The sequence below is a fragment of the Pelecanus crispus genome, chromosome 2 (assembly GCF_030463565.1).
Source record: "Pelecanus crispus isolate bPelCri1 chromosome 2, bPelCri1.pri, whole genome shotgun sequence".
In the NCBI taxonomy this organism is placed as follows: domain Eukaryota; kingdom Metazoa; phylum Chordata; class Aves; order Pelecaniformes; family Pelecanidae; genus Pelecanus; species Pelecanus crispus.
The window spans coordinates 137,793,727-137,816,782 of record NC_134644.1 but is presented as its reverse complement, the minus strand read 5'-3'; the positions used below and the strand labels follow the sequence as shown (position 1 = coordinate 137,816,782).

At 41.4% G+C, this 23,056-nt stretch overlaps 1 protein-coding gene across 6 annotated transcripts in view; it reads right to left on the bottom strand.

Moving 5' to 3' along the window:
• Positions 1-23,056, bottom strand: part of SULF1 (sulfatase 1) — a 63,148-nt gene that overhangs the window by 28,931 nt on the left and 11,161 nt on the right. For 3 of the 6 annotated variants that reach the window (XM_075704815.1, XM_075704817.1, XM_075704816.1), the window contains exons 3-8: positions 15,974-16,125; positions 13,765-13,934; positions 2,978-3,128; positions 1,791-1,966; positions 1,112-1,240; positions 796-852 (exon numbers count right to left, since the gene is read on the bottom strand). In XM_075704815.1, the coding sequence (XP_075560930.1) occupies positions 796-852; positions 1,112-1,240; positions 1,791-1,966; positions 2,978-3,128; positions 13,765-13,934; positions 15,974-16,125 (835 nt within the window). Of the gene's footprint in view, positions 1-795; positions 853-1,111; positions 1,241-1,790; positions 1,967-2,977; positions 3,129-13,764; positions 13,935-15,973; positions 16,126-23,056 lie in introns of those variants that run through there. The other 3 variants (XM_075704820.1, XM_075704818.1, XM_075704819.1) reach the window with 3 other exon arrangements.

Below are 23,056 nucleotides of genomic sequence, written 5' to 3'. Positions count from 1 at the left end.
AGGGCTGCTGAAATATGTCTAACTGATACAGTTCAGCACCATTCATACATAAATCCATGTTCTTTCACAAAGCAAAACATGCTGAAGCAGTACTTGCCTGGCTGAAAAGCCCAGCTGAAGAGGCTAAAGGGCTTCCACACTCATTCGGCACTAGCTTGGCTGTATCTTATATATTACAATGTGTCTTACAGGCACTGTTTTGTACTACATCATACAAGATTTCCATAATCTGAAAAGCCATAAAGTCCCACAAGGAAATTGCTGTAAAATTTTTACTCAGAGAAAATTTTCACAGCAGTAATTGTCAAGGTGAGAGGGTGTAAAGAGGTATCAGTGAAAAGAGGAGCAGTTATAGTCAGAAATCTCATTTACACATAAGCCTTTTCTTAGTTAGAACAAAAATAAAGAATGCTTCCAATATGTGATGGAAAATACAATGATAAAGAGGATTCTGCACAGCTGGATTTGAAACAGAGATTTGGAAAGAAAATGAGTCAGATGATGACATAAGCGGTCACAAGTACAATGTTGGAGAAGGAGGAGGTACAGGCTAGGAGAGTTGCCAGAACAGCATGCTTTCAAATTTCTTCAGAGGTAGGGATTTGGGAGCACAGTAGCTTGCAAAGCCAGTGGTGGGAAACTAGGAAACAAGTCAGGCCTGTAAGTTTGCTTGCAAAATTTACTACTTCGCTGACCATAAAAAGGAAGAGGAGGGAGCAGAAAGGAAAGCATGTACAAGAGAGTGCTCCCAGCAGGCACAGGCTCTCCCAAAACTCTCTCACCCCTAATAATTACCCTCTTTCCACCAGAAATGTGTCACGCCAAATTTTGGTCTTCTTGTTTGTTCGAAACCTGAAAGCAAAATAATAATATTTACTGCTGGCACCTATGTATAGCACTGCTAGTCTTAACAATTTATTTTTGAAAAAACACCTCTCCACTTATATATACCTGCGATTTTATAGATGTGCTATTTAAGAGACTCTTCAAATGTGAAAGCTGTGATTGTTGGCATGACACAGCTCATTTTCACAGAATCTTTTTCCACTCGGCTGTTGATTTACTTAGGTGTTTGCTTCTGAACTGGCTAAAAAAAAATGCTGGGACCCACCTGTTTCCTGGTCTCTCCAAGTCCAGAAGCTTTAGGACAGATTTGCCATCCATATCTGGAGGTGTGTCAAGTCCTGCTATATCCAGAATTGTTGGAGCGAGATCAATATTGAGAACTATCTGAGGCACTCTGCAAATCAACAGAAAAGGTCATAGTTGTCGTGTTCAATATGCAAGTCTTCACATTCTCTTGGAAACAGAATGGTAATTAAAGTTTATTAGGGCTTTGAAGATGTAAAGCTCTACAGAAGTGCTAAGTTTAGAAAATCCCCTTTGAAGGCTACAATCCTGAGAACGACAAGCCAGTACTGCAGACTGTCATCACAAAGAAAAAGCTAAGCACAATAAAACAAAGAGGTGCAGTAGCCACTACTCTTATCTCATTGACAATAAGGACATGACACCATCCATTCTGCTAAACCAGGTGGTGAGCACTAAAGAGGAGCACCTACTGTTTAAATGCAAAACCCAAAGTCTAACCCTACAGGACTACACATTATACAACTTTCTCTTCTGCATTATAACTTATTAATATGCAAAATGGAAGATGTGCCTCTTTATAAGACTGTTATTATAGGACATCCTTTATGAAATGAAACTAGACAGAGTGACAATTACATGCTCTTAGAAACACTTTACATTAGGTTCAACAGCTGTGCCAGAGACATAAGAGAACGTACACTGATCCCGGCTCTACGCTTGGACCACGAATAAAGAAAGGAACTCGAATATCAAAGTCGTACGGCATTGACTTCCCCTTGACCAGTCCAAACTGCCCAATATGGTAACCATGGTCAGCAGTGTAAATAATGTAGGTATTCTCCAGTTCTCCCATCTCTGCAAGCATTTGGTATAACTGCAACACAGCATTGGAAAAACTCTGAATTAAATGTAGAAAAACATGTTTTGTGCATAATCATGTAAACCCACCATTTTACTCCCTTAAATACACAAAGCCAAACATGACATCAATGAGGTTGTCGAAACAGACATTCTGCGGATGGACATTTTTACATCTTGTCTTTACTGTTCTGTTAAAAAATTCAAGTTACACATTCAATCTCACATTTGACAGAGGGGAAAATTAAACAGGTCCAGAAAATTAAAATAGCAAAATATGTTAATACTAATATAGTTGCATTAGTATGTCCAAAAGTCATTGTGTACTTAAACACAGCTTGGGAAAAAAGTCTGCTACAGCTTTAGGGCAAATGGTACTCAGATTCGATTTACTGTGCTAGTCTACAACTTTCTCATTCTTTACAGTTGTGGGCTTGGGAAAAAGCTGTAAATTTTTATTAAAGTTTAAAGAAATCTCTCTGGGGGAAGATCTTTGGTCATGGTGCTTGATTTTTGAACAAAAAGTCATGCAAAGTACACCTAATAGTTCATGTATCATGTTACCTATAATTAGCTGTACACTGCATTGCCTAACTTCTGCAAACACTAGCAGACTGACACCTGAGTTGCTGTGATTTGCCAATTCCCAGATTTCAGCTGAAGGATGAACTGTGAAGGGAGTGTGTGAAATGAATAGAAGTTGTCATGTGTGCACCTGTGTCTATCCATGTGTACATGCAGGTGATGCATCTTCTGTTAATACCAGGCTTTATATAAGGCCCAGTGACTTTTCCCTTTTAAAAAAAACATCAGTTTATTCACCCAGCTATTGAAAGAAGCAAGCAAGGAGCTTGGTACTGTGTTGCAAAGAGCATAAACAGAATTCATTTCTACTGAGGATATGTGGAGTAGTTCTTTGTAGCCCAGGGGCTTTCCCCAGGCTGTGGTTGGTGAAGGTAAAGAAATAATTCATTTAGTTTTGTAATTGACTAACAAGATTGTATTCACAGTAGTTTCTTGAACTCACTCTTTCCATGGAGTCATCAACTGACATCAGGGTCTGAAGTCTTTTGCGCTGCAAGACGTTTGTAAACTCCATGTGGATAGGCAGCATGGGCCCCGTGTACTGCATGATCCAGTGCTTATCCATGTTTGGTGCATAGTTATAGCTGGGAGTGCTGGGAGGAAAAGAAAGGATCTGAAAAGTTGTGCAGCATCAACAGGCATCAGAGGAAGGTAGGAACTCCTCTAACACAGGAATAGCCAACAAACAGTTAAATCACATATTCCATGTTGTAGCTGGTATTCCTAATGTAAAATATCACAAACATCACTTCAGTGGCTTCCAAGCTTCATTGGTTCATATATTACTTCCTCAACAGTTTTTAACCACTTGCTTTCTGAGCTTTCATTCAGGCTTAAAGACCACTACCAGATCCACGTTAATATTTGGGATATGCCAAAACGTATTTCTCAAAAGAACCCATAATCCTTAAAAATGCTCAGCTGAATGAGGCATCCCATAAACATAAGTAGAAAAATGAAGAAAGTCAGAGATGAAAGATGACTGCTTCCCTTTAGTATTAATGTAAATTGCCCTGATGCTTGCAGTGGGGAAATTACATTTATATTAGCACAAGTTCCACAAAACTCACAAGAAAGATATTTTCCTGTGGCATAAAAAAATTTAGCAGCCAGTACTAAGACAAGCACAGTAACACCAGTGTTATCAGTTTTCAAGATGCCCCAAAGAGCGAAAGCACTGACTTTTTCCCCTCCCCATCCCCAAAGGCGAGTGCAGGCATTGCCAGGACCCTGAGTACACCCGCCCTGGGGCTGGCTGCCTGGGCGCAGGGTCAGCTCTGATATGAAGCCATGCTGTGGCCTTGAAGGAGAGAGCTGAGAAAGTGCTGCAACCAGTGCCATTGACTCCAGACCCATGTTGAGTCTCCATCACTTGCCCTTGGCCCTTACCTGAGCTACATCCCAGTGATGCCCAGTGATGTGCAAATTCTGCCCATAGCAAGATAGCATTTATTTATACACTAAATACAGTTGAGGTAGTTTGTTTTTTTTTTTATGTGAATACAAAGCACAGTGCATTACCAGCATAACATGAATTATGACAACAGTATTCAACAATACTGCTGTCAATATTAGTACTAAGAAGTAGTATGGCACAGAGTCTACTGAAGCAAAGAATGATGCTTTAGGAGTTCGCACAAACATCAAAGGAAGGAGATATATATATATATATATAACACCTATAACTGTATATTCTGAGGACAAAAATTGGCTGAATGGACAATGTAGTAGATTGATAGTCAACTGCAATAAATTAATGGAGTCTACATTTTAATTGGAGACTATTTTTGAGAATTTAGGTAGAATTTGAGAAGTACTTATGTCTCTAGTACATACAGCTAGTTTTGACTAACTTACTTAACCATTAGCATCAAGGGAGAACAGAAATGAGCCAGCGGTATCACAGGATTTGTGAACATTTCCTTGAGTACTTTCTTCCTAAGAAGTATGGAAAGGTTATCAAAGACTTCATGTTTATGAAGTGAAATTCCTTTTCTTCTGGAAATTCTTTTGTTTCAGGTTGAAAAGTTAAAATTTTGACATTTCCCATGGTAGAGGTCTGATTTTTTAAAGGAATATTTATACTACCACAAAATTAATGAAACTGAGCCCAGGAGCACAGTCCTCTAGGTTGTTGGCTAGCCAGCAGCCCTAGCAGATGGACTGATGGAGCCCTAGACCTTGAAGAAACAAGTCTTAGGAGCTTTGGTCACCTATGAGGTATTAGGCACAGTGACAGAAAAGAAGGATACTCCCAGTGCAAACTTTCCTCTGTTTCTTTGGAAGTTTGTCAAACGAGATGTTTTCCCATGAAAGAGCTCAGTTTTGATTAATCAGCATTTTCCAGCAAAACCCTGCTTTTTTTCAGCAGACTCCTGAGTGCCCCCGCCATGGAGAGATGAGGTGGCTGTGAGTCGCGCTCAGCCGGCAGTGCCATGACAGCCTGCCGCTGTGCCAGGAAGGAGAGCCAGCTGCTGAAGCAGGCTCAGGTCTCACGTTCCCAGGCCACTGTCAGAAGCCTCCTCCACATAATGGATAGTCTTTAAAAGCAGCACTCAAGGGTTTAGCAGGGTGGTTAAAACCTTTCACAGACACTTTCCAAATGCATTTTGAATTTTCTGGGTGAGAAATGCAGTAGGCAGAGAGCGAGCAGATTTTTCCTCCCAGACAATTCAAGGAACAGGACCTTCTGTGAAATATCCAGTGCCAGTGGCTGATGGAGAAATGTGAAACCAGGGTCCAAAGTGGAGGAGAAAGAGTACTAAGTAAGAGACAGAAAGGAATCCAAAAACCCCATGGCTCGTCTATGTTCCCTGCATACCCCTGTTCGTTGTGCCTTGCAGAAATCCACCAGAACGGCACTGCTTGCCAGGCACATGATCTGACATTGCCCTCAGATCTGTCTACCTTTTTTTTGTGTAAAACAAACAAACAAACAAACAAACACACACACACAACAGAGGTGAATTCTGGGGATTATATTGCTGATTTCTGAAAATCTTCCCAAGTAGACAGACCTCTTCCCTGTCAGTGATAGCTGTTTATCACAAAATTTTTTTCTTGAAGCAGTCGGAGATATCAACTAAATGTTCAACTGTTATAAACCCTTGAAAGTCATCATGGCAGAGTCTGCCACTGTTTCTATTCTTCCATTTTTGGGAACAGCTTTGCTCTGTATTACTGCTGTAAAGTAACACCACCATCTACATTTCCTTGATTCCTCTTAGCACTGGGAATATAAGGCTGAAGATATGTACTGTGTCTTCTATTGCCTCTTCTCAGTCATGGAGGCTATCTTATCTTGAGCATATTTGTTGATCTGTGATCAGCAGACAGTGCCAGGTACCCCATTATTTTCAGGTTGTCCATGGCCTCTAAGTCTGGCAAGGAGCTACTGCCTGTCGGTCTTTGCCAGGCTGCCCTTGAACAGCTCAGATGCTGCCCCAGAGTGCAGTAAGGAGCAGTTTCTGATTTCAAGGTCATTCTTGCTAGTTGATCAGCAAATAGTAAAGCACTTAAACTTCTGAATGTGTGCCCGGAGACTAACTGAGAGTTCATTTTACATGTTACAAAAATAGATAACATGAAAAAGTGCTCCCTTTCATGTAGGTTGTTCTAAAATGACCAGCAACATACTACATGAATATTAAATCTGTAGAGATGGTAAGGATTGAGAGAGTAAATAATGACTCTACTAAAAAGGTATAGTATTTGTCATTCTTGTAGGCTATACTAGCTTGGGCAAATCTATATTGTTCTGTTCCTCACTTGGCACTCCATGGCAGGTCTGTTCTGGGACTGGGCAGGGCACTGGAAGGTGCCAGGTTCATCAAGTTTCAAACTGATACGCCCAGTTTAACTAACAAAAAAATCCCAAATACTTAACAATAACAAATGTTGAACCCAGTCAGGCACTTTCCCATAAACGCATTCTCAGAATGAGAAAAAAAAAAATCACCCTGAGATTTCGTAATCATTCATTTATGTGAATAAATTTACAGAGAAATCATACTGTTTTATGTGCACATTTGCAAAAACCAAATAAGTAAATTAGTATTAGCCTTCTGTATCCTTAGACTACAGTCTCTTCAGGAAAGGAATTACTTGCGTGGTTTGAGTTCTGTTAGCACTTAATGTCTCTGCATCAACGCGCATTGTTTTGTTCATGCTACATCATGGAAATTGCATTCACTGTCTATTTACCACCTGTTAAACTGCAGCAGAAAAGCCCACAGTGGTGATAACAAAGTGTTATATAGGTTATGGAAGGAGTAAATATCTATAAGCACTAGTACACTTTTGTCTTTAAAGAAAGATTCACCATGAAATCTATCATTTATTTATCTGTAAGCACTGGTTCAAATAGATACTTAAAGTTATGCTGAGAGGAAAGGAATTATATTACCGTTCAGCTTTGTGGCCTGCATCCAAAAGGCCTGAACAACCTTCAGTTACATGAACAATCAGCATTTTATATCACACATTTTAATTACTCTTACTGACAACATATTTATTATATTTGTATATTTAAATTTGAAGTTTAAAATAGAGAATGCATCTTATTTGGCTTCTAAGATACTACAATAACTTTAAGTTAGACAAGAAATAAAAAAAAAAAACCCAGCAGCCCAAAACAATGGATGCTTGTACTTGAGGACCTATTGAAATGGGGTCCTCAAATAGCAAATTATTCAGAAATGAATTATACTATCTTCTACTAGTAACTGAACACTTTTTGTGTGATATTCAATGGAACAAATGGAATAAAGCCCTTCTGCAAATCATTACTGCAAAAAGATACTTTACAGGTTAAGAAAAGAGTGGGAGATTCAGCTTGGCTAATGCTGTTTACACAGTTGCAGTATCTGTGTGGAAAAGAAAGCAAGCAGAGTACAAAATGTTTTAAGAGCTCCCAGAATTCAGTGTGACTTTAAATTAACATTTGTATCCTAAAAGTTCGATCTAAATATATACATTTCTGTTTCAGATGGGTTAACATGGAAAGAAACAAGCACGTTTACAAACATTTGTTCAATTGCTCATACTAAAAATCTGCATTTGCCTCTATTTACAATCTCCTAATTCCCTCCTGGTTTTATCCAATGAAAGAAAATTATGTTCACAAAAATACTACCTAAAATGTTGATTGTGAATAATTCCATGGAGTTCTCGGGGGGGGTTTATCCCAAAAGTGTTTGGCTAATCTTCTATTTGGATTGGGAGTCCTCCAGTTAGTGAAAATAATACAGTACTTATATGCCCCAGGAATGTTTTCGTTTCATAAAAATAAAAGTCAACAACATTTTAAAATAATACCTATGGTAAAACTCATTGTGAAAAATGAATTGTTTCTGTACAAAATTAACACCTATATTATGCCTTGAAATATCATTAGCAAACATTGCATAAGTGGTTATGTTTCTTCAGAAAAAGAGTAAATAAACAAAGGAAGCAAATCCTTTGTTCCCAGGGAAAGTAGATTTCCAGGTTTAGACACTGTTCTTGGAAAGCAGGAAGCCTAGGTTCTGGACAAAATTAAACGTAAAGAAAACATGACCAGTGGCATGGTCAGTATTAATGTGAAGTTGAATTTCACCATTCTGGGTCTACTTTTGTTGACTTTTAAAAGGGGAATCTTTTAAACCCAGGGATATTTATATATCTGGGGATGTGAGGTATGAAAGTTTCACTCCTGAAGTCTAACACAACTGCTATATTTTGGAATAAAGAAGAAAAAAAAGCTGTTATCTGTTAAACATCACACCTTTTTATTTTAGGGAAAATTATTTGTTGCTGCTGCAGAAGTTAATTGTGTAACTAGAATCTTACCACACTTCTATATCACACTATTCCTTCTCATCCTGTTTAAAGTCACACTCTCGATGATATGTGTGATGATTTTGATCATTCATCTCTAAGTCAGGAGTCCAAGTGGGCCTCAGGCCAGCTGACATGTCAAGATTTATTACTGATGCAAATGTGTGTTCCTACTCTAATGGGTAAGTGTCCACATTACAAGAAATACCACTGTAACTGGCAGATGTTTGGGACTTGGCCTCAGTGACTAGAAGGCACCCTGAATGCAGCCATCTCATACCCCAAAATCGCACTTGAGACTGCTCTGGGGATTCGGAGGTGCAACAGCATTGCTCTTCATGCTTCACTACTGCAAACACACCACTACCGCCAGACCTGGTCATTCAGCACCTTTCATACTATCTTTAAATGGAAATTTAAAGCTCTGCCTTTCATATCATTTACCTTTTCTCACATTACCTGGAGAAGCTTTCCGATCTCTTTCCAGGTACCATTTCTAGCTGATCCTCCTAACATGTTTAGCCTGGCAATAGGATTGCTTCCAGGTAGCATAAAATCTGGTTGTCAGTCCTCCTGCTAGCCCAAGGATCTTTAACTCAGCACAGCCAGTAGTGTTTCGGATTTCCATTTTTTTACATTCTTCAGTAAACCTGCCTCCCGCAGATTTTTGCTTCTAATGTTTGTTTACTTCACAGCTTATAAACAGCTTAGGTCTGATTCACAGTTCCCCTAAGACTGGTTCACACTGGAAGGTAAAGGGAAGTTAAAATGCCAGAGGCCTTGAGCATAACTAAGAATACAGGTTTTCATTAGAGCATCCTTTGAGTCAGAGCTTTCCTGCCTAGCTGTGTGATGGAAAAAGATTCCCCTGTAATGGCTGCCAGGGACACCCAGAGAACCACCTCTTGTGTCATAACTTCATATTTAACAACAGCATTTCCAAAGTTCTAGCAACACCGCTCCCCAACAGGTGATGTTCATTACCACAGCAAAAATCTATGTGTTGCTTTCATCTAGTACATCTTCTGCAGTCCCATTTTCTTCCACAGAAATAACTTCTGGGCATAGGTAGAGTACATGCATTAGTATGATTTATTTTCAGAAAATATATCACTCATTATGGTGATAGCAGCCAGCATAAACTTTCAGAAATATTTTTAGGTGTCAGAAACAGGACATGTTTTAAGGAGAGGAGAGGTGGGAGAGTGGGGGAAGAATGGACATTTAAAAACAATAGAGAGTGCCTGCTGCTTCCAGTATGATATAGTCTGTTAAATTGGAGCTAATGACAATTAACCGGGATCACTTAAAATTAATGATTAAACAGTGTACACATCATTACCTTTCTTGTCCTTGTAAGACTTTTCATGCCACTCCAGAAGGCTGCTTGTGCTGAGGAGGACAGGATTGTAAGGTAACGATGGTATGTAAGTCTTCCTTTTCTTTTTGGCTTTGGTGGGTTTTTCATAAATCTTATGGACTTTGCTGCTGCATTCATTTGATTTTCCTCTTTCCTTGTTGTTAAGTGGGGAAATGAGACCAACGCACACCAACATTTGAGGGCAGAACTCTCCCTGAACTGGAAAATTTCCTGCCGTAGCCACTCCCCTCTGCATATGTGCAAGTGGAAAACTTCTTCTAAACAAACGTCTGGTTTGTGTTTTTTTTAAAATTCATAAAGGCAGTATTTCAGTCAAATGGTAGGCACTTTACCAGCAAAGACATGTCACATAATTTAAGGGCCTCCTTCAGCTACTGTCCTTTTAAGCAAAACTTCCCCTCACATGTGGTTGACAGGCTGTCTTAATCCTTGGTTTGTAGGTATAACCTTGCATCTCAGTTTGTAAAGCCAGCAAGCAGCTTTTGACCTGGTTTCCCTTCTTTGTTGGAGGTAGGCGTTACAGTAACATGATATAGCAACTACATTTTTAAAAACAAAATCCAAGGTCAGATGGCTGTCACCCAAGGTCAGAAAGAAAGAGATTCAAATGGTGCTTGACCACCAAGGAAGAAAACCTAAGGGTTAAACGTTCAAATTACACAAACCTTGGCAGGAGGGATTTTATTGTTCTTGTGCTGTTTTCACAGGGTTCACCAAATATTTCTGTGAGAAATGTACTTATATCTTTTAGAGCATGTTGCTAATATTTTTGCTAGAGAAATCAGTTATTTAGAGGCTTCAACCACCCAAATTGGCAGTTTATCTTCAGTTTGTCTCATTTCTTAGTCTGAAGACTGAACTGTAACACATGCAGTCAGTCAGTGCAATAAAAAACACAAAACAACCCAGCAAGGATCTCTTGAGGTCACTAGAGAAAAAACTCTTTGGAAGAAGGTTGCCAAGAAATCAACAACACCAGAAGAGAAGAAGCAGCACAGCTGAGTCTCATATTCTGGGCTATTTCACAAGTAGCCTAGCAGAGCAAGGTGTTGGTTGATGAGAATCTCAACATGACCCGGCAATGTGCACTTGCAGCCCAGAAAGCCAACCGTATCCTGGGCTGCATCAAAAGAACCGTGGCCAACATGTTGAAGGAGGTGATTCTTTCCCTCTACTCCTCTCTTGTGAGACCCCATCTGGAGTGCCGTGTTCAGATCTGGGGCCCCCAACATAAGAAGGAAATGGACATGTTGCAGCAAATCCAGAGGAGGGCCCCAAAGATGATCAGAGGGCCTGAGCACCTCTCCTGTGAAGACAGGCTGAGAAAGTTGGGGTTGTTCAGCTTGGAGAAGAGAAGGAGATCTTATAGCAGCCTTCCAGTACCTGAAGGGGGCCTACAAGAAAGCTGGAGAGGGACTTCTTTCAAGGGTATGTAGTGATAGGACAAGGGGTAATATCTTTAAACTGAAAGAGGGTAGGTTTAGATTAGATATAAGGAAGAAATTCCTCACTAAGAGGGTGGTGAGGCACTGGAACAGGTTGCCCAGAGAAGTTATGGATGTCCCATTCCTGGAAGCGTTCAAGGCCAGGTTAGATGGGGCTTTTAGCCACGTAGTCTAGTGGAAGGTGTCCCTGCCCATGGCAGGGGGATTGGAACTAGAGGAGTTTTAAGGTCCCTTCCAACCCAAACCATTCTATGATTCTATGATTCTGTGATTCTATTTAGACCCCAGGAATCCACGCAAATAAAAATTAATTTACATAAGTACTCAAATGAAACTAAGCCTACAAACAGGTAACTAGGATCTTCACTTGATCTTTGCAGATGACATGTAACCTCTGTAAGGTGGAGAGGAGGTTAAAATTTTGGAGACTAACTAAGCTCATTGGTTCTAGCAGACCAAGTTAGAAAACAAGTAGGCTGAAAACACCAAGCAGTAGAAAGTGTCAGGAGCATGATAAACCAATGCAAGTTCCTACAGGCACTCTTTTATCAGAAGACAGTGAGCATGGGGCTCAAAATGAGTTGCTTTGGCCTGGGGAGAGGTAGGGTGAGATACAATGATTCAGTGCTTTTCTTCCGGACACGGTCCCCACAGCTAAGGGAAACAGTTTGAATCCCATCCTCCTGTATGATGGATAGTCCCCCAGCAAACAGGATGGCTTGCCTGAGGCCAAGCAATCTGTGCCACTAAATGGGAAGCAATCTGCTGAACAGAGCGAGAACAAATAGATATAACTCTCTTGCTATGAAAAGGGGTGATTGAAGGAAGACATGGGAGAGGTCCATTAAATTTGATGTAGTGACTATTCATTATTCCTCACAGGACAGGAAGTAGGGGACTCTGGTGGCATAGGCAAGCTCCAGGTTTCGAAGGAAAGAAAAGGCGGTCCTTTGTCCCTGACGCACGGGGTGACACTGTGGAACTTGTTGCCACAAGATGGTGGGGCTGCCGCTGCCATTCAAAAAGAGATCAGACTGATGCAAAGAGAATGGGGCACAGTGGCCTGGACCCTTCACCTAAACTGGCGATTTTCAGAAGCTGGAAAAACAAAGAAAAGGAATCTCTCTTGGTTTTTTTTCCCCTAAGCAGTCCCTGCTGCTTTCTGCTGGAGCACGTAATTCCAGATACTGAGTTAGAAAGATCTTTCCCACAAGCCAATATGACAGGTTCTATGTGTTTGTGTCTATCTTATTTTACCTTTAGGACATAAAAAGGTTACAATAATTCTTCAGGATGATTACTTGAGAACCATTTTCAAGCGAATATTTGCAAACTGAAGTATCAATCTCATCACTTCTGTATGCAGGTAGGAATTACCCTGAATATCTAAATAACTATGAAACATTGCTGACTGGTTTGCATTACTTGCAAAGGCTAGTCTCAGGAATGTGGGATCATTGAGAATATAGGATAAGAAAAATATAGTTAAGAATGTAAGGTCAGGGAAAGTGGCATATCTAGAAAGTAGCCGTCAATAAGAGGATAAAAAATTACAAACAAATAGTTAACCATGTGCCATGAACAGCAAACCGCTTTCTCGCCCCAACTAGTGATCAGTTTATGCGTTCAGTTTATGCAGTAACTGCTACTCCTTGCAATTTTAAACTGGTTAATGTAACTACAAAAAATATGCCTGTGTGTGAGCTACTGCAGAGTGTCCAAAATGAAATCTGTAGACCACAGAGCTTTTCCATAGTGTGAGCTGATTCCTCCTCATTTTCAGAGGACAAATCAATGCACAATCCAGCTAAAATATTTCATTGCTTTTTTTTTTTCCTGTGTAGAAGGAGGTGCAAAGACATTGTTTAAGCACAAATAGGAAGAGTGGTCAACATGCCCACAGTAGACAGAAGGGCAATGGAAAGCTTCCCTATCACCTCACTAGGAGGAAAAGGACCCAGAATATTGACGTTATAAAGCAAGCTGTTAAATCCAGGACTATCCTCAGATTTTTACCTGGAGTTGGCCTCAGTTCTAGAAACAAAATGAAAAGTTATTTTTTTTATGATAGTATAATCACCAGAAAAGATTAAGCATGTTATTTAAAAATGCAGTCTAATAGGCTGCTTTGGGAATCGGCCAGTATCTAGTCTATAAACAGATCTGGTGCACTCGAAAGGTACAAAAGGGTATTTTTTCCTCTCAGTGCATTCAGTTAGTTAGAGCCCAGGAAACACATATCTTAGAGGAAGACGAAGGAAGTAATATCTTTCCAACAGATCCTGACCTGTGTCTACATATTTTCAGGGTATTGTAAGAAGCTGCCCTTACAAAGCCAAATACTGACCTTTTAATCTCCCACAACTTCCCAGGAGGAAAAGAGCTTCTCTCTGTTTTAATAATGGTCAGAGCTGTCACTCTCCTCCCCGAAAGGGGTAAGCATGGCAAAAGAAACAAGTAAACATTCACCACTTGCTGTGGGTTTCTTATATTTGAGTTCTCTGTCCCTGCAACATCTCCATAAAGAAATACCGCACAAGAAGTAGATACAAGGAGTGGGTCTGACAGCGTGTGATTTTGACTTACATATGCTGTGAAGCGTTGGGGTAGAGCTCTGAGAACTGTGGTGCCGAATCCTCAGGGCCATGGGGCGCAGCATGGCTGATGACCATCATTATGGGCCTATGGGGATATATCCTCTTAGACATTCTGAAGTAATTAATGCTCTCATTAGTGATTAGGTCTGTGAAGTAGTCCTGGAATATACGATTAACACAAAGAAAAAGTTACAAAGTGCATGATTAATTAGATCACATACTATCATGTTATTATGTTATTTTCAAGTCCTCGTTAAAGCTCAGATCAGGAAGTAAAAACATACCATCAAAGAGATGTATGATTCGAGGGAGCATAGGGGAGACTGAGCAGTAATTACTTTCTTAAACAGGCGGGGCCACATAAAATGAGACAGTATTTTGCAAATCACATACAACAGAAGGCATTAAGTAAATATGATTACCAGATTTTGTAATATAAAGCTAAGTAACATTTAAAATGACAGACTATACTGACAAAGATACGTTCCTTGAATTTCACTGATAAAACACTCACAAGGTAATGGCTCCTAACTGCAAGAAATCATTGACTCTCATGCTGCTTTTTTGTTTACATTAACACTTCTTGCGTGCTCTTTGTTCAGAGTATACTTCTGCATATGTACAAAGTGGAAGAAAGCTACAACAGGCAACAGATTGCAAAAATCTTTATCAAAGAAATTGCAAATGTGAATGCAGGGAGCAGTTGAATTCCTGCAGGCTCTGTTCATTTAATTGTGCAACTTTAAGCAGTGCAGCTGCTGAGATTAAGGTTGTGACTCGCTAATAAACCAGCTTATCCCACAGCCAAGGTGGCAAATGGAAGCCTACAAGGGGAAGGGAGGAAACGGAACTAAGAAAAAAAGATGAAAACTTAAATTAAACCACCTGCCACCTTGGAGCATTCACTGTTGGCCTGGAGGTCTAGTGCGAGCTTCATTGAGAAAGTGCTGAGACAATGTTTGTAATTTCAAGCACTTCCAGGCATGACTAATCATATGTTGTGGATTCGAGGCCCCGAACAGCTGCAAAAGCAGAGCCTGAGGGACAAGGTCTGTGTCGCATGTCGGTGCTAGGACAAGCCAACCAGCTGTGACCTCCTCGCCTGCCCGCTCCCTGTCCCCACTGCCCCTTCCCCTCTCCTGTAGCACGCCCGGAGCACACACGGTAGCCCTGGCTGCTACAATCCTTGCAGGGATATTGAAGAAACAGCAAGCGACCTTTTGGTGTACAAAATGGGTAATAAGCGCGAGGCACTGGTGTTGCGCTAAGTTCTGGTTTTGTGGCCTGTTCAAAGTGAAATGCCTGTATGACTGCTTTCCCAAAGCATCCACTCCCCTCCTATTTGCCTATTTATTCTAGCTACATACACAGAGTGTATAAGGAATGTATAACTAACCGATAGCCTTTATTTTCTTTTTTTTACTCTATATAAATATATAATTAGTATCATGTAATTTCTACGGGTGGGGAAATCAGAAACAGGCATCGTGAGCTTCCAATAAAATCTCATTACATGGGTCAGAAACCACAGCTGCAACATCTGTATCATCTTCCGTGAGCTACAGTCTGAGGAAATTCCAGATTGCTTTCTACAGGCTGGAAAGTCTGCGATCTGCGCTCCTAAGCCTTTCTGAGAAACTTCACAGCAGTGGGCAGGTCACCTTGGCATACTTTCCAAACTTTGTCAAGAGCACAAACAAGCTCTGAAGTTTTCCAACGGCCGTGTTCTCGTGCTTATCTATTCTCATAGTCATATCCGGAGTCTGACACCACAGGCACACAGCCTTTTTTTGTGTGTGTGAACTGTATAATGGAAAACAGCATTAACTAAGGTTTCTTATGCCGGCAACAACCGACAACACTCAGCTAACTTTAAAGTTCGGTAGTGTAAGGGGCACAATTATTTTTGGGAAGGGCCTTTATTTACTGTTTGCTTCTGCCACAGAACCATCACTTTCTAGCAGAGAGAGGGAGGGAGGGAGGGGTGACCAGGCTGCACTGAAGAGCCCTTGGAAATTTTCTTTCTTTATGTGATTAATGTTCTCACATGGAAATTGATCTGCAATGCCCTGGAGAGAAAATGACATCTCAATTTCTTGGTTGTAGTTGGTTAATTAATTAATTATCTGGTTAATTAATTATCTGAAAGTGATTTTTATATGGATTAATGACGTAGAATTTATGTGTCTGGAAAATACCTTTGCATAATCAAATCCATGCTTCTCTTTGTTACCATTGCGAGAAATGGTGTAATTATAGAAGCGAGAGTTCTTCACTAATCCAACCCACTCTCTCCACCCAGGAGGGATGTAGCTGCCATTGTATTCATTGAGGTATTTCCCAAAAAAAGCTGTGAAGGTAAAAAAAAAAAAAACACACGCACACATATATGAGGCTTTGCAATCCAAGTCTTTTAGTCTGAGTCAAAAGCATGCATGAATGAAGATAAAATGTGTTAGAATGAGTCAGAGCTGCTTTATCAAAAATGTTCCTTTTATACCTTAGAGGGTTTTGAAATGAAAATAAGTTTTTTCCAGAGTTTTTATGAGAGTTGAAAGCCTTTGTGACTTCAGGTTTTCTTCTTAATCTTTTGAAATCTAGTGCTCACGTGAAATATTTTCAGGTTTTTTTTTTTTTAAGAATTAGTATGTTTCTCTTGGTTTCCACTTGAAAATGGAATAAAAACTCAATGCCCAGAGGAAACATCTGAGAAAGACCTTGTGGTTTTAAGCAAGTCCTGCGATGTTTTGGAGCTCGGCTTCTGACTTTTGAAAGTTTGGGCGTAGCAACCTGGCTACGTCTGCTCGTTTTTGATAAAAGGTCTGGGAAGTCCAGATCTCCATCTCACTGGGCCACGTTTGGGTAGACTTAGAGGGAATCCCCACCCTGCTTTGCAACCACAGCTTCTCTAGGGCAAAACTAACAAAGAGACAAAAGACTTGGAGGTCAACTACCTCTGCCTGGCCTGCCAAACTAAGTGTATTTTTTCCCATTAGCTCCAGGTGACAAGTCAGAACCCACTCAGACTGAAACTTTCAGCCTTTGCTGTTGGGTCCAGGAGAGTTTGCAGGTGCTCCTGCCAGTTCCTCTGGAAGGAAAACAACCTCACAATGCAGCGGGCTCCCAGCTATCTGGGAGTTGTGAATCGCTTGTGCCAAAGATACACAGACACCAAAAGCTGGCCAACTAGCTTTGGGAGGGCAGATTAATGCTGGCACGGCACCCTGGCAAATGTAGCTGTGTTGCTTCTAGGGACAGATGGGTATGGAAGCTCTTTAGCTGCTTGTGTATGGTCTTTGGCCTGGATAAAAAAGTCAGTTTGGATGGCACTGCCTGGGAAGTGTGGTGACAAAACACCTGACTGGGCCTGCAACTTGGGTTTTTAGGGATTTTTTAGCTCCGGCTCAGTCCCAGCAAGTTCCTGGGATGTCTGAGTAACTTCATTGTTTGCATTTTTAATTTTCTTGAGGTTTACAAGCCCCTGGAGGGTGACCTGTGCCAGCAGTTCTGTCACCCGTGTCCCCAGCAGTCAGCACAAAGATACACCCTTGTGTAGGTACACCTACGTAAAATAGGACACCCCTGAAGAGGAGGGAATGACAGGGACCTCTCCCTTCCCAGGGACAGAGCTCCTCTGGGCAATAGCTGCCCACCCCACTGCATCCCTCGTGGTGCACAGCCCCTGCCCTTGTTGCCGGCCCTGGCTTGGCCAGCCAGGCCTGCCCGTGGAGAGCTGCTGCCCAGCGTCACTTCCTCAGCTGGGCTTCAGGACACACGTCAAACCCCTGAACTTGTTTCCTACTAGGAAATGAAATCACTTTGGTAAACCTCACATTCAACTTAGACACATTCAATCTAACCAAAAAAGCACATTTGTGGAAGGCCTTAAATAATTCAGATCTGATTGATGTGGGCATGGTGAACTTCCTGGGAAAACTGGTGGAAAAATCAAAATGTTCATAATTAAAACTTGCCTGAGGCAACATAAATATGGTGCAATCGGATCATATAACTGCCGACTGTCACTAACCAGAGGTTACAGTCATACATAATGTTACTTTCCTATACCATGTGGAATGTGACATATAAACAAGTCCTACAGACACTAGACCAGGCTTCCAGGGCTTCCTCCCACAGCCACTCAGAAAGCAACCCAGCTGCTCTCCTTTTTTCTTCTGAGGCCAACCAGAAGTCAAGACGCTTGAGGTGAAGAGGGTGACCGTGGGAGGGAATATGTGCCCAGCACCGTTGGCTCCCGGAATGGAAACCATACCTCCCCTCTAAGGCAGCCAAATTGGGTTAAACTCTCAGGGAGTCAGATGTCTAGGGAAAGTGTAAGGGTAAAGGCTGAAATACTGTGGGAAGGGAAGCCAAGGAAAGAGAAGAAGGGGAATTGAATTCAGAGAGAGACAACAGTGAAAAAAATATGGGGGAGTGACATGACCGAGAAAGAGGAAGCATTACTGAGCCAAGCAAACTCAAGGACAGCCTGTGGTTACAGGGGAGATCTGAGGTCAGCCCTCCTGAATGCCAACCCAGATCCGTCCGCAGCTACTGCATGACCTTGGGGAACCTCCATGTGCTGCGCTCATCTATAAGGGACTCTACTGCAAACCTGCCTCCCACAAAGATCAGAGGCTTTAAAGCTGTGAAATGGAAGTTATGGCAATTTATCATGTACGATGGTTTGATAGCCCCACCTATAATTAAGATTGACTAATACTGAGACCTGACCTCTACTATTTACTGTCTTGCCAAACTTCAATCATTGGTGATGATAGCTTCCATGCTATCTGACTCAGGCTGCATTTTGATCTACGGAACATTTTAGCCAAACAGTTCAGCAATTTCCAAGAAAAAGGATAGGGAAAAATAAATAAATGGGTTTGCCCATTTAAAAATCATTGGCAAGCTTTTCTCTAAGAAGTTCTAGTGTCTGTAGGTTTTGATGTAGTGCCTTTGTAAATAACAGAGGTGGCTATGAAAATCTGTCTCAAAATGGTCAAGCTCTGAAAAACTGTAGCACAGAGATGATCAGGGCTTACTACAGCTTCTTACTTTAATGTCACCATAGGGTGTTCCTTTATGGACCTGAGAAAGTCCCTACAGTTTCAGTTTTGGCAGTAAAACAAGGAAGAGTCAGCTTCTTTCTCTCCTCCTCTCCTCCCTCTTTTGATATTCAGGCATTACCTGAGACAAAGCTACCACCATAAAATGCAGAGATGAAATTACCTGGGGCATAAGGACGATAAAAGATAAACTGAATTTAGAAAATGAAAGGAAGGCTTGGAGCTGGTGGGGGCCAATTAATCTTGGAATTTCCTTGCTTTAGATTACTTAATTTTCCAATTTTAATAATGTTTTGTTAGCTCCTCTTTAGTCCCCTGAACCCCATATTTTGGTGCATGTTATGAGACTTCAGATTGACAGCCTGAACCATTCACCTTTGTGTTGGCAATGATTTAGTATTTTATCATAAAAATAATCTCAGAGCTGTCAAGTTTTAAGCAGCTCCTTGAGTGACAGTTTGTAGAAATAGATGTTTCCCCCTTGTAGAATAAAGCAGTTCCCATGACAAACATACAGCAAAGCCCTGAATACTAGCAGAAGCAGCGGTAGCTGTGATAATGGATCACATTTGCCAAATTGCTTTAACCAAGAGTGGTTTGTTGGTCAAAAGCTCAGGAGGATATGAGTAATTAGACAGATGAAGGGAAAAGCCAGGCTTTTACTGAAACACAAGAGTTCAGTGCCTTCACCGTGGGATTTTCTGAGTACCTCTGAGTATAGGATAGGGCAAGCGAGCCAGAGCTGGAGCCCAGCGCCAGCAGTTGGTGTCTGGCTCTTCACGCTCTGAATGAAGACAAGTGCCAGAGTAAAAGGAAAGCACAGTAGCGTCCATGGGGCCAAATAATAATCAGCAAGTAATCACGACGGGTGTCCTAGCTGTTTTTTGCCACCCAGAGTATTGTAAACAATTAAAGCACTATGGAATATGTCATGGAACTGCTCAGGAGCTGACAACACCGTGATGTGCAAATGTCCTTGCTGGATCTTCACATGCTTGGCTTGTAGAGTCAAACCACATCCTTAACTTAGCTGTAGCCTGACACTTGCTGAATTGCCCAAGTCTGAGTACTGACCGGGAATGCTCAGCTTTAGAAGCTGCTTGCACTCAGCAGTTACAGGGTTTAGGAAGCCATTTCTGCTTGTAATTAATAAAACTGAGATTATGACTCAATGGGTAAAAGCCTCATTAAAAAGTAATGCCATTTCAAGGGACATCTTTTCATTATTGCGTGTAATGGCCCCCACAGGGATGACAGGAAAGATAAATGCCGATTTTTGCATTTTAATAAGACAGTGTTTATCTGCATTCTGGCAGTTTTGCTAACTGTTCCCAGGACACATTGTTATTTTTTAATCACATGTGGAGTAGCTTAGTATATCAGAATAATTGTATTCTGTGTGAGTATGTTCAATTAAGTTTATGCAAACAACACCACATGACACGGTGAACAGTTATACAGACATCTATGTGTCTCAGTAGTGGCTGTAGAATATGCATGTTTGGTACCTAATATGAATAGATGCCTTAATACAGGGTTTTGTTTTCCCTTTAGCAATTAGCTAATGAGTCCTAAACTGGACCAAGAAACCCAGGGGGTTGCAATGGGTGTAAGACAAGGAGAATTTGACCCAGGGGATATCTGGAGTTGGAAGCCAGGATATTTACATTTGAATGTGATTCAGACTCTCATAATTCCCAGTACTTTTTTCCCCAGTATTTTCTACAAGCATTTATGACTAACGTTTACAGTATTACACAATAGAATTAGTCCCCTAACTCCTGTCAGCATTAGTGGATTAGCGTACAGGTGAACTGGGCCACATCTACTGGGCAGACATCTCTGCACTTCCACAGATCAAAGGACGTAGATCATGTTCTACGCCCTTGTTATTTGTTGAGGCTTATGGGAATGTTTCCCACTTAAAACAAACCCAAACCTTTAAAAAGGCATGCTGCAGTAAGGTTTAGTCACCGTGACCCAGACAAGAGCTTTAAGTAGACAGCCCACTTCCTTTAACAAAGTCAGGAAACCATTTACAGGAGTTGCAAAGCACTGTTTATATGACATTTCAGGGCTGACACACAACGATTCTGTGCTTCTGGGGACAGAGCCCAACAAAACTACAGCTTCCGGATTATTCCAGTAAATTCCTCCTTGCTTTCTTCCCATTATGCAAGCGACAGATTCAAACCCAAGAAGTATGATTTTTCCCTTCTGTTGAAAAATTACAGAGGATTAGTGTATCACGTCATTAAAGTGCAGAAAGCCAGGTCAGTATGCCAGCACTGCCTAGGAAATGAAATAAGCACTGTCCCAAAAATGCAGTGAGGAAACTGAGGCACCAAGAGGTTAACCTTCAGCTGGACCTGAGTCACGCAGGAAGCCTGTGGCATTGCCAAGAATATTATTCAGATTTTGCAGTTCCCAGTCTTGTAACTTAACCGTGGTAGAAAACCTCAGGTTTTCTACTTTTTCTCCAGTTTTGTGGGTCTTTCCCAGTTGCTGCCAGGTTTACCATTGTAACCAAAAAGAGCATTAAAGATTTTATAACTCAGCAGTTGCAAAAGGCATTAGTCTATAAATTGATATAGCAATCGTTAGGCTGGGTGATGTCTTTAACAAAGCCTGTATTATGGGCCAAGCTGGTAGCACTTTCCAGTACTGATGTTGTCTGACACTTCTCATTATAAGACCCTGTTTTCAGTTGCTTCTAACTTTCTTATACTTGGACTGAAATTTTCCACACTGGATGTCTGCCTCAGGCTGAATTTTTTGAAACTTCTTAGCCCGAACAGTAGCCATCTTTGAGAACCGCAGTAATGGAAAAGGAATTATGTTTAACATCTGAAAAAAATTACGCGGGCTTTCATCTGATAGCACTTCCATGCTCTACACTGAGAGCACAGACTCTGTCAAAGACATGATGGACTCTCTGTCAAGGAGGCATCTTTTATCATCCTGGTGAAAATCTCTCCAAAGTTTGCTCAGTTTTGAAAAAAATCCTGCAGTTTGCATGTGCTGGGCACCTCAGGACTTTATTCCCTGCCCACCTGTGAGTGGTGTCAGTTAGTGGGAGAAAGTTGATTGAAATGCAGAGGGCAGGAGGTGACCAGATAAGGACGAGCATTTTGGGGAATGGCAGGATGTCCAGCAAAGGAGCTGGGGGGCAGGGGGAAAACAGTGGGGGCTTGGGGGCCCAGGACTGGCAATGTCAGCCAAAAAAATGGACAGTGAGTGCAGAAAGGAGAAAGAAGCTGACTGACAAGGCAAGGGGGGTGGGAGAAGCAGATTTGCTGGTCAGGCTGGGAAAGGAGATCAGTAACAGCAAGCGGTGGGAACAGGACGTGTCTGTCAAGGACTGACTGGACCCAGGAGGAGCAGGAGGGTGGGAACGACTTGAGGACAGACAGGCTGGGGGACACGGCTCAGAACAGAGTCCAAGGTGAGATCTTGCAGGGCCAGAAAACTAGGATGAGAAAACTGAAGAGTAGAGACTGTTCCACCTAACGGGGTAGGATGAAGGGAGCCAGAAGTGGTTTGGGGCAGTGGGGAGGACACAACAATGCCTGAAAGGACTTCTGGGTCTCACTGGTACCTTCCTTTCAGCAGACATCTGAAAACTATAGCTGCCACCCCCAGCCCCCCTGTATGTGATAAAACCCCACTCTGCTTAGTGACTCAGTAAGAAAGCAGTAGAGTTTTGCAGAGGGTATCTGAGCCCCCCCGTCCTTGCTGATGCAGATGCGGGCATCATGCCACTTGATAGAACGGGTCTGTCTTTTTAAACCAAGGAAATTTCACCCTCCAAAAAGCAATATGCTATTATGTAAAGACTGTCATTTGGACACATGAACAAGGGAGGTGAAATATTTGCGCAGACAATGTTCTACCCAGATTTTCCTAAATTAAGGACTTGAATGCATAAACTTGCTAAAAATCTTTTAGTGTACAGTTTTCTATGCAGTATTTAATAGCACAGAATTCTGTTTTAAGCGTAAGTAGGCAAACATGCTGTGGTTTTTGACGAGGTCTTGGACAGAAACCAAAAAAAGTTTCACTTCACATGATACCATAGAACTAGAAAATCCTGCATGTTATCCTTTTCAGACTTTTCCTTCTTCTACATTTCACTTTTTGTGGACTATTTGAATATATTCAGCATATTTCACTTTTATTTATACATTTCTTAGTTTGACTGAAAGTGTAATT